At 38.9% G+C, this 12,728-nt stretch overlaps 1 protein-coding gene across 5 annotated transcripts in view; it reads left to right on the top strand.

The window, feature by feature from the left end:
• The window catches only part of LOC131366044 (AP-1 complex subunit sigma-2), a 36,169-nt gene that overhangs the window by 12,781 nt on the left and 10,660 nt on the right, over positions 1-12,728 (top strand). For 2 of the 5 annotated variants that reach the window (XM_058410156.1, XM_058410158.1), the window contains exons 3-4: positions 1,178-1,286; positions 1,406-1,543. In XM_058410156.1, the coding sequence (XP_058266139.1) occupies positions 1,178-1,286; positions 1,406-1,543 (247 nt within the window). The other 3 variants (XM_058410155.1, XM_058410154.1, XM_058410157.1) reach the window with 3 other exon arrangements.

Here is a 12,728-nt window from a genome sequence, read left to right on the forward strand (position 1 = left end):
TGACACTGGTGACATTGCACCAACTGGCAATGCTAGGGTTACACCAAATAACACTGTTGGTGTTGCACCAAGTGGCACTGTTAGTATTTATCTGAATGACATTGTTCATATTACACCCAATGACGCAGTTGATCTTGCACCAAGTGACACTGTTGGCACTGCACCAAATGACACACCAAAAATACACAGGATGCATGCAAACATCCATACATAAACAATACAAATACAGACTAATGGAGTGGATTGATTTAGACGCCATCACTTATTTTGTGACTTTCCCCTGTTCCTACACGGCTGTTTAATGAAGTTCTCAATAATTTAGCTAACAGGTTGAATCGAGCATGCCACAGCAGGGAAAACATTGATGTGGTCCTCTAGGGCCAGCACTCTGCCATAGAAATCGTTTCCGCACTCTTTAGTGCCTCGCAGCATGTAAACAATTAATCACCAGCTGTCACCATTCCCCACAGCCAGGTAAAACAGCAGAAAAGAAAAAAGCGCCCACTGCAGCACGGTGTTCCCACATCCGGATTATGCACGAGTCCTTCATTAAGAGGGTGGGAGGCTGACAAGGCGGCCGCTCCGGCGTTCCTCTTCCACAGCGTTAAATAATTTCAAGCAGAGCAAATGCTCGCTCAGCAATTCTCCCGTCCTATATATCATCAGAGAAAGAGGCAAATCTGGGTGTGTGCTTTGCCTGGAACAAAGGAATTTGAGTGAGCGGGGGGAAAAAAAGCATTTTCTCTTTATCAGCCAAAAGCACAGAGAATTTGTGGCAGTTGCTATGCGCCAGCACGGACATTTCCATCCCGTTTGATGGAGCACTCAGAGAAAGTGGCCTGGTTTCCTGACACCATAACAATAACTGGTCATGTGGAAGAGCAAGAGTGTCTCTGAGAAGCATGTAAAATTGATTATGCTGCAATGCTTTTGCAAAAAAAAAAATCTTACACAACCTTCTTGTATCCGTTGCTCAGCCTTAAACAAGCGGAAAGAACAAAGCATCAATTTAGAGTAACTATAAATGGATAATAAATATAGTGTAATTCATGAATGAAGTAAAAAATCATAATCAGTGGTAAATCACTACAGCGTCAGAAGACCCAAACCCCTACATCCTGAGAGCACGCTTGTCGACTTTATTAACGTGTTTTTTGTATTTGTTTGCTTGTCACAGATACGCTAGTTTGTATTTCTGCTGTGCTATCGAGGACCAGGACAACGAGCTGATCACCCTGGAGATCATCCATCGTTACGTAGAGCTGCTGGATAAGTACTTTGGCAGTGTAGGTGTCTTGCCTGTCTTTCATATTAGATGCTCTGTGAAAATTCTGGGGAAATGTGTGTGGTGCAATGCATGGAAATCTAACTAAAATAGTAAGCCAGTGTTTCCCGGTTGGTGCAGGTGTGCGAGCTGGACATTATCTTCAACTTCGAGAAGGCGTACTTCATCCTAGACGAGTTCCTTTTGGGAGGAGAAGCTCAGGAGACATCCAAGAAGAACGTCCTCAAGGCTATTGAACAGGCTGACCTGCTGCAGGAGGTAAATCAGTGAATCAGTGCTGACCAGATATTATTTTAGTGCGAGTAGATCAGATCTAGAAGCCTCGCTGGGATTTTTGAGAAAACAGAGGGAAGGAAATCATGCTGGCTTCAGAGACTGACACTAACAATGAGCTTCAGGATTAACACATGCTGTGTGTGAGGGGAAAAGAGATAAGGCTCCTGTATACGTGACTATAATATATTAAGACATGGAGAGTGCAGGTATATTTGAAGATTAGTGTAGACCAATGTGCAACTTCCTGGATTATCTGTTTTTGATATTATTTGTTTTTTTTATTTGATATATCGCACAATGGCTCGGCTCCATGCATCTGTAGAAAAAATGTTGATTGCTTTCAGACATTTTTCTTCTCAACCACTAGATCATTAGATCTGTAATGCCATCAAAATAGAGTGGGTTTTAAAAACACACTCAGACAAATGTGAAACTAATTGTAACATTAAAACTATGTGCTAAAACTATCCACTGAATGATTGATTCAGTTTAATGAATCGATTTGTTTCAATGATTCAAATGTCCAGTTGTTGTCCACTGTTACCGGTTTCTGGGGGATGAGGATGAGCAAATATGTATGTGTATTTAGATTGTATTTTTTTAAATATTTGTATGCTATTATAGTTTATCAGTCTAGGTTTAACCCCGCCTTGGATTGGCTCAAATATGACAGAAAGAGTTTTGCCGAAGTGGTTAGAGTGAGTTAAGAAATGACATTATCACAAAATTGACAGGCATGTTTATTTATAGTTATTTGCATATGAATTTTTTGGGGTTTGCTTAAGACAAACATGGATGACAGGTGTGACAAAAATGAATAGAATGTTTTGTGACTCCACGATGAACGAAACCACGAAAAAAAGGAAGCTAATCCAAAAGACCAATAGTCTTCATCCAGGCTAAAAATGTTCATATGTTACTACGCTGTTGTTTTTGTTTTACTTTTTTTTTGTTATAGTTTAAAAGATTAAATTGATAGAATGTTAAAACATCCCAAACCAGTCACTCTAATGTTGCACAAAGTCTGCACAATCTTCGATTCAGATTGAGTGTCAATTTGATTCAGTTCAATAGATTCAGTTGAAAAATGACTCACGGAACATCAATTAAAAAAGAAACTTCACCTGATGCACTCATTTCAGCCAGCACTACACACACTGCAAAGGTATATAAGTGTGTAAGGCTGGAAGTACAAAAGTAATGGCATCTGTGCCGTGTAGCTATCTAATAATGTAGCAGCACTGTGTGTACACTGTGGTTTGCTTTCCCCAACAGCCTCTCCTTTCAGTCACACACGGTTTGTGATTTATACAACGTTCAGATGTTTACAACACCCTCCATTTTTTTACTCCCTCCCTCTCTTGTGCTTTTTATGGTGTTATTCCGTAGCTCTCTTTCTAGGTGTTATGCCTGGTATGAAGGTGATTCCTCAGTCGGGAGAGCTTTTTTTTTTTTACAGCCTGGAGGAGCTTTAATAACTACACACACACACACTCTCTCTCTCTCTCTCTCTCTTTCTCTCTCTCTCTCTGTTTTTCTCTGTTTGAATGTAGAGTTATGGCGCTCACACCAGCAGGTTTGGAGATTTACGAGCTTAGACATTGTGTACTCTTTGTTGTTTTGAACACACACACACACACACTTCTATCTGTGTCTCAAACTGCGTACTTATATACACAGCACCTCCCTGTCCAATATGTGTGAATAATGTAAACAAATATATTCCAGAAAATGGACAGATTGTATTTGCCAAACACGTGTGGAGAATTGGATCAGAAGAAAAAAAAAAAGACAAAACTGACAAAGCTACCAGTTTTATATAGAGCTATTTTTGTCTTGCTGCTTCTGTCTCCTTCTCAAAACTGTAACTGATATTCAGCTGAACATTTAAAATAAAAAATAAGCTTATTACAGGGAAAAAAATTTCTACACTGATGTAGTTTCATATACCAGGAATTAAAGCAAAAAACCGAGCCACAACCACTTTTTCCTGGGAAAGCTGTGGTGCAGCATTTGCATATTAAACCCTGATTGGCTCTTACATGTTATGATGTAATAATCACTTGTCACACGTTCACTCAGATTTCTGTTTGCTTCTAAAAAATAATGCAGCAGTGACTTTTCTTTTCCTTTCTTCAGACAAATTGGTTTCCTCAAAGAAAAAACAACATTGAGTAAAGTAATTTATTTATATTAATTAATATTAGTTCCTAAAAATCATCAGCTGCCGTATTAGAAGTATAAAGTAATTTGTCCTTTATTAACTAAATACTAGTTCACCTTAGTCCTAATTACTCTGTGCCCAAGGCCTATACAGTAATATAAAATAAAATACAATGTAGTATTAACTAAAATTAAATTTGTAAATATCAGAGCCCATGTAAATATTAAATTATTGATATTATATTAAATAATTGCAAGTGAACAACACAAATATTTTAAGGCACAAATTCATATTAGTTATAGGATTTATTTTTGGTAACGGGTCAAATAAACCTGGCTTATTCATGGGCATGTGTTTATTATTATATTATTATATTTTTTGTATTTATTTTTTATTTTGTTAACGCTCCTAATGGTGAATGAGCTCAACAGTTCACTATTAATTTCTAATGTCTAGAATTAATTAAAAAAACTGTTTACAAAATGTTACTATTTGAATTAAATAGAAATTATAATAATAATAGTAATAATAATTATTATTAAGCATCACGTTCAAGCGTCCGGCCAGTATGCGATTTGAGACACACCCATTTCCTTCCTTTCTGATAAAACACAAGCTTGTTCCTCTCTCAGTAAATTCTCCTTAAATTGCTCATTTTAAATTACTAAGTTAAACAAAACAAAAACACAAAGCCACTCCTTCAGGTTCAGAGCACTGCCTCGACCTCCGGGTCTTCACCAAGCAGCTCGGATAAACGGTAGCTTGGTGGAATAAATCGCAGTGCGAAGTAAATGGCACTTATTACTCTACAGGCTGCCCGCTGTGATGGCCTTTGATTAAGCGTGCACACCGATGACAGAAATAGATATTATTGTGGAGGCTGCATTCGCTTCTGCAGGAACAGCCCAGCATGCCGCAGCTGCTCTTTATCTCGGCGCAGTAATTACTGCTGACATTTTAGAGGCTGTTGCCAGCTATCTTTCCTTCTCTTTCATTTTTTTCTTCTCCATTTCTTGCCTATTGTCACTGGGCTTTGTTCAGCACAGAAGCACTTTGTACTTTTGATTCCACTTGACACGATTTCTTTCTCTCTTTCTGCTCCCTTTCACGACCTTCAATCTGTCTTCCGTTTCTCTTTTGTGATTTGCAGAATCTCGATTTTCAGATCCGCTTCTTGCCAGGTACAGTGGGATTGATTATTGATTAGGAAAACCCAATCAAACCCAGTGTAGTTCCCTCTACTGTAGACCAAAGCTTCCTGCCAGTAGATCGATCACTATCTAATATGAAGAATGAGGAGGTGGCCACATGCCAGGAGCAACACTGCACTTTAGTGAGGAATAGTAAGGAATCATCAACAGTAGATTTACTGTTTTCACCCTGAAGCGGATTATTGTCTGATAACAGCACGTTTTATTCCTCTTATACCACAGCAAGTTGCCAACAATTTAAATTTTTATTTGTTAAAGAACCCCTTCACCAGCCTTGCGTTATTTCTCCCTTTTAATGTTCATCAGGCATAATAATCAAATTTATGGAGAATCTTAAAACTTAACCTTGTCTATCTGAAAAACTGCCAATGACTGTTAAAAAGCTCTGATATTGGAGACTCCTTAAAAAGACATAGACGAAGCGTCAGATGTCACTACAGAAACTGTAAGGTGTTCAAAAGAGCACATTCATTTAAATTGGAATTATTGTCAGAGCTGCTAGAACTCTAATCAACACTGTCCAAACCAATCAGCATCCAGAATTCAACAGCGCTGTGGTATAAAGTGTGACATAAACATGTAACCTCCCTGGCTGGCAAATTTTTCAATCAATCAAATCACGAAATGATCAGTTAATTTGGCATTAATTCCAAGAGAGCAGGATGGGGTTTTATTCCAGACATTTCTCTGATTAGAATGTTACTGGCATGTGGCAACTCTTCTGAAAGTTAACGGAAGAGCGAATCCAGAAGAGGTGTGTGTGCCTTTTTCCTGGAGATCGGCCCTCCTTCAGAGCTTAGTACCAGGCCGATGTAACAAATCTAATTCATGTCCAAAATGAACCATTTTGAAGTGATCTCACTCCCTCCCTAATGTAGAAAGTCACCGTCATTTGGTACTCATGCGAACGTCATTAAAATGTTTTACAGATTTCGTCACACAGTCTCTGACGTGGTCCGAAAGTCTGAGATCAGAATTCGAATTCAAAAATATTTCTAGTAAATGTTCAGAACGTCGAATTTAATAATAGTGTGCCCTATTTATAGCTCCTTGTTTTTACACTCGCGCAAATTTGCGATATTGACCGTGTTAACTGCTTAGTACAAAACCCCAGAATTTCCTCTCGTCTAATCTCTTCTGTTTTAAAGCATGTGATCAGGCGATTTGATTTAAAACGGATCATCGGCTTTTACACAAACGTGTGAAGCCCGAGTGAGTGCCAGCTCGAGTGCATATACTAAGAAAAAAACTATTTTTTCTTATTACTTTTCGCTCAAGATGTCAATAGTATAACTGTAATGAAAATTGTATTTAACAGATGTATTTTAACTACAGTTCTCAGACATTTGGACCCCCAAAATCAGATTTCAGTTCATCTAATATACTGTAAGCTGTATTTTATTATGACAAATGGCCTACTTTCTTACTTACCATGTTGGTGTTTGATGTGTTACTTCCCTATTAGTTACATATTAGCTACTAACTGTACGTCATAATATTTATACTTTTTGTTAAACACTAATCCTGGTTCTCTGTGTACGGAAAGTCTTGTTTCACTGTTGAATTATTTCCCAAAGCCATAATCATAATCAAATTATTGCCTAATTCCTGATCTGGTAGGGAACTGGGTGGACGCCAGTCACAGCGAGGCCCAGCCACAGTAGGTTCAGCAGGTCACACAATTCTGATTTCAGGAATGCATAGTGACAGGAGCCCAAGGGAAAAGACCACAGGGAAACAAAGTCGTGTTGTGTGCAGCAGCCACACACTGAGCCATGACCCAAATGTGAGAGAAAGAGAATGCTAAAATGCTTCCAGCTATTTACAATGCTAATGCTAACATGTTGTTCTAATGACTAGGCTTGTGTTTTAATCGAAGAGGCAGGTTGTAGATGAGCATGGCTGGACACGTATCGCCCGAGGCCCATCAGAGCTCTGAAGCAGAGCGTTGGACACATGTAACACGTACACATTGTACACATTACTTTCAGTCTTGAACAAAACAAAACAGAATGGTAGTTTAAATATTTGGCTACCTTTTATCAAACACACACACACACACACACACATATACACTTCAAAACTATAAAATCTTCAACACACACACACAGCATATTACAATAATAACATTCTGTATTAACACACCAGGTTTTAAGCCAGTAATACCCTTACACATAAGCCATTCTTCTGTCCACTGAATACCTTAACCTATGTTGCTTAGCAACTCAAGCTTACAGTTAACAGGTTATTATTAAAAACACATTTAATTATTTTCTGAGCACTAGATTTTTATTGTTTAACCATATTATTTTATTATGGTTTATGTATTGTTTTTGTCATTGTTTATAAAAATAATAAACAATAAAATCAAAATCACTGCAGCTCACTGAATAACTCCTGTTTAAAATAATAGAGTATAGTGGTGGAGTATAAATAGAGTGATAAATAATAGAGTATAGTGGTGGAGTATAAATAGAGTGATAAATAATAGAGTATAGTGGTGGAGTATAAATAGAGTGATAAATAATAGAGTATAGTGGTGGAGTATAAATAGAGTGCTATAATAAAATATTTTAATAATGCAGTATATAAAAGTAAATGAACAGAACAGTGCAGCAGTGTAGTGTAACAGAGTAATATAGTAGAACAGAGTACAGTGGTATTTATCAGTTTTATTAGTGGAGTTTATTAGTATAGTATAGTATAGTGTAGAGTATAGTTTAGTAATACAGTATATTAAAGTAATAAAACGGAAGAGCAGGGTGTAGTATAGTACACTCATATTAGATATCATATTAGAACACAGCCAGTGTGCTTTTAACAAACGGGTCTGTGGTTAGTGACACACTGCTGGTTGAGCTTTTTATTTCTGCTCAAATGCACACAAGGAATTTGCCCCAACTCATTACTCCTCACACTGAGTGAGATCAGCCCTCTGACTGGGTGGGCTAAGTGAGATCAGCCCTCTGACTGGGTGGGTTTAATGAGATCAGACCTGTGATTCGATGGGTTTAGGGACCTCAGTCCTCTGAATGGGTGGGTTTAGTGAGATCAGACCTGTCATTCGGTGGGTTTAGTGACCTCAGTCCTCTGGTTGGGTGGGTTTTGTGAGCTCAGACCTGTGATTCGATGGGTTTAGGGACCTCAGTCCTCTGATTGGGTGGGTTTAGTGAGATCAGACCTGTCATTCGGTGGGTTTAGTGACCTCAGTCCTCTGGTTGGGTGGGTTTTGTGAGATCAGACCTGTGATTCGATGGGTTTAGGGACCTCAGTCCTCTGATTGGGTGGGTTTAGTGAGATCAGACCTGTCATTCGGTGGGTTTAGTGACCTCAGTCCTCTGGTTGGGTGGGTTTTGTGAGATCAGCCGTCTGATTTGGTGCTTTAAGTGTGATCAGAATTGTCATTGGGTGATTTTAGTGAAATCTGTCTTCTGATTGGGTGGGTTTAGTGAGATTAGCCCTCTAACTGGTTGGGTTAATGAGATCAGTCTTCTGATTGGGTGAGTTTAGTGACATCAGCCCTGCGTTTGGTGGGTTTAGTGAGATCAGCCCTCTGATTGGGTGGGTTTAGTGAGAATAGCCCTCTAATTGGTTGGGTTTAGTGAGATCAGCCCTGTGACTGTGTGGGTTTAGTCAGATCAACCCTCTGATTAGTCGAGTTTAGTGAGATCATTCCTCTGATTGGGTGGGTTTAGTGAGATCAGTCTTCTGATTGGGCGGGTTTAGTGAGATCATTCCTCTGATTGGGTGGGTTAATGAGATAAGACCTGTCATTGGCTGGATTTAGTGACATCAGTCCTCTGATTGGGTGGGTTTAGTCAGATCAACCCTCTGATTGGGTGCTTTAAGTGAGATCAGAATTGTCATTGAGTGGGTTTTGTGAGATCAGCCTTCTGATTGGCTGGATTTTGTGTTCATAGAGCCAGACTGACGACTGGGGTGGTTTGGCCAATGATGAGATCTTATAAAGAGTAGAAGTCCCAGCCTCTTCCTGATTCTTGGTAATTACCGGAGTTGCTTGATCTGATTGGTCCATTGGCATGACAAGATCAGAGAGTGAACGCATGACACGCGTTGTTCTGACTGCAGAAGCTGCATCGCTGTGATAGGAAGAGAGTCTAGCTCTGATAGTGGAGTGGAAAGAGTAAAAGTATCATGTCTACATCACTGATGTGTGTTAAGAAAATAGTCAGCTGTAGGTGTAATGAAGCCTCTCTGAAGTTCAACAGATGATTTCTATCTTCCGTACGACTTCAGGGTCTGATCTCACGGCGGCTCGCGGCTCTGCGGTCAGACACGCTGCAGTGTTTGTGTTTGCCGGTTTGCTGTGCTGTTCTCTCAGCTCGTCCCTCATACCAAATGCTTGATGACTGAACTAACATGGCTGATAGATTACAGCATCTCTAACACAGCTGGAAAAAAACAGCGTGTTAAACGTCTATGAGATGCTTTCTTCACAGCACTTCAGCAGAATGACGTCCGTTTGTTTTCATGCCCCAAAGATCTGGAACAACCTTCGCATGAAACATTGGTCACGCATCGTCCAGCACTGATTAAAAACAAATCCACATATTTCCCACTTCAGCATTTAACTGGCTTTATTTTTGCTTTCTTTACTTTGCTTTTATATTTATTTCCTTTTATATTAATGATTTATTATTTTATTCTTACATTTATAATTAATTTGATAGTTATTTAGTCATTTTGAGTGATTTAATCTGGTGTCTCCTTCTCTCTGTTTTTCTTTTGTGATCTTTCTTTTTTGTTATTATTCTCCCCCCCACCTTTTTCACTCTTTCATTCTACTGTCTATCTTTTTCTTTATCCTCTCATTAATTTTCTTTCTCCTTCATGTTCACCTGTTTTCTTTCTCTTTCTTTCTTTCTTTCTTTCTTTCTTTCTTTCTTTCTTTCTTTCTTTCTTTCTTTCTTTCTTTCTTTCTTTCTTTCTGTCTCTCTCTAATACTCTCTCATCCTCTCTTGTTCATTTTCTTTCATTCCTTCTTGTTCTCTGTATCTCTCTATTTCTGTGCATTTCATCTGTTTGCTTTCTCTATTTCTTTCTCTCTCTCTCTCTTTTCTTTTCTGTCTGTCTTGTTTTCTTTCTATTTCTTTCTCACTCTCTCTATTTCTTTCTAAACTTCCTCTCTTTCCTATTTTCTCTCTCTATTATCTGTCTTTCTGTTTTCTTATTCTCATTCTTTTTCTCAGTTTTTCTTCTTTTTGATTTAGTTTCAGTTCTTTCCATTTTTGAAGTAAAAACACATTGAGCTTCATATTCAATGTCTGAAAAGTGCTGTAAACTAAAATTATTTCTCTTCTTCTTCTTCTTCTTCTTCTTCTTCTTCTTCTTCTTCTTCTTCTTCTTCTTATTATTATTATTATTATTATTATTATTATTATTATTATTATTAGGTTATTATTAGGTTACTGCTTTTAGAGATTGTCTCTGGTGTTTTCCTCTCTACTGTTACATGAGTTTATTGTTTGTCTCTGCTGGTCTTATTTGAGCTTAATGAGGCTTCAGATGGCCTTCAGCAAACCAGGCATTAACTCACTTATTTTCATCTTACAGCTGATTTACAATCTCAGCTATGTTCTCTCTCTCTCTCTCTCTCTCTCTCTCTCTCTCTCTCTGTGTTTGCCTGTCTCTCCCTTTGCTCATCTCTCCCTATACCTGTCTCTCTTTCCTTCCCTCTTTAGCACCCTTCCATCTCTCTCTCGCTCTCTCTCTCTCTCTCTCTCTCTCTCCCTTTGCTCATCTCACCTTGTGCCTCTCTCTGTCTCTCTCTGTGTTTGCCTGTCTCTCCTTTTGCTCATCTCTCCCTATACCTGTCTCTCTTTCCTTCCCTCTTTAGCACCCTTCCATCTCTCTCTCTCTCTCTCTCTCTTTCTGTTTACCTCTCTCTCTCTCTCTCTCTCTCTCCCTTTGCTCATCTCACCTTGTGCCTCTCTCTCTCTCTCTCTCTCTTTGCTCATCTCTCCCTATGCCTGTGTCTCTTTCCTTCTCTCTTTTGCACCCTTCCATCACTCTCTCTCTCTCTCTCTCTCTCTCTCTCTCCCTCTGTCTCTGAATTAAATTCAATTCAATTCAGATGAGCTTTATAAGCCTGACAGATTGTACATGTATTGCCAAAGCATTTAATGAAAAAGAGAGGGGAAAAAAGAGAAAAATCAATAAATGATAAGAACAAACAAACAGATAAGCAAGCAAACAAATAAGTCGCAAAACAAAAGCCTAGAATCTACAGCTCTCTCTCTCCTTCTTCTTCTGTGTGTGTGTGTGTTTGTCTGTGAGAGAGAGAGAGAGAGAGAGAGAGAGAGAGAGAGAGAGTGTTGTACATTTTGTTGCTAAACACCATGAGGATCCACTAACCAGATGGTACGATAGTTCAGCTCACTGAGACGTTCCCACACGGCTTAGCTCCTTATCAGCACCTGCGATGAAACCTGAAATGAAAATAGCTTTCCAGTGCAAAAGTTTGTACCCCCCATGGCGGGTTTGCCCCTGATCCTCTCCAGTCTCCAGACCTGACTTAAAGAAGCCACTCACCAGGTCTTAAACATCTTAACACACACAGGAACACCACTGAACCCCAACACACTGAATGTCCTGATTAAAAATTTGCTATAAAGTTAATATCATTTCTTTTTATTATTTAGGCTGTGTAACCGATTGTGTTTGATTGGTGTCTGGTGTTCCTTTCATTTAGCAGCTCTTTATAGTTACTTTCTCTGGCTATGAGTCATAGCATTGTTCTTCTTCTCACCCACATGATCTGGTCTGAGTTTACAGACAGACTGACAAAGAGACACAAAAGAAGCTCAACTGAAAGGCTTGTGATATACATGCTGTATTTTTTAGTCAAATAAAACATTTAGAAAGGAATTGTAATAGAAGTTGTGTTACATTAAATTGTTCTCTTTGGGAGTGACACGGTTCGACAGGATTAGGAAAGAGTACATCTGAGGGACAGCTCATGTTGGACGTTTGGGGGACGAAGATGACATGTTCAGAGGAGGGAGAGTGAGTATATCGGTAGGAGAATGGTGGACATGGAGCTGCCAGGCAGGAGACAAAGAGGAAGGCCAAAGAGGAGGCATGTGGATGTAATAAATAAGGATATGAAGCTAGTGGGTGTAAGTGTTGAGGATGCAGAAGATAGGACTAGAAGGAGAGAGAGATTCGCTGTGGTGACCCTTGAAGGGAAAAGCTGAAAGAAGAAGAAGACATTAAGTTGGATATTAAACACAATATCAAGACCTCGCTTATCTCGACGCCTGAGTTCTAGATATCGATAAGCTTCACTAGCGCTCGGTCAGCTTATCCCTCAAACCGTGGTACGTTTTATTTAGAGGTAGCAGGTGGGATATGAGGAGGTTTCACCCCAAAAATAAAGCACTTAAAGAAGCTCTCTATCTCTAAATAGTGGGAATTCTTCCTAGATTTAGGAATTGCGACTAGTGAGGATGTGCGACTGAGTGATTTATGTAGGTTTTATGTACAAACTCCACAGAAAAACTTTTTCTCATGTGGTTTCCTTCTCACAGGTTTCTCTAAATAGCTGTATAATGGTTGTAATTTTGAGTTTGTATCATGTGTGTACTGGATTGTAAACATGTATTGCAACAACTACTCAGAGATTTCAGTAAATCGATTTGAGCTAGCGTGTCGATTTTTCACACAGCTAACGTGTTACACTTTCAACCTTCAAATGAAACCAAACCTCTCCCTATACTCCTTCATTAAAAAGAACAACGCTTTCTTCTCTCCATTCCTTTGATATTGTAAT

The sequence above is a fragment of the Hemibagrus wyckioides genome, linkage group LG15 (genome assembly GCF_019097595.1).
Source record: "Hemibagrus wyckioides isolate EC202008001 linkage group LG15, SWU_Hwy_1.0, whole genome shotgun sequence".
NCBI classification, from domain to species: domain Eukaryota; kingdom Metazoa; phylum Chordata; class Actinopteri; order Siluriformes; family Bagridae; genus Hemibagrus; species Hemibagrus wyckioides.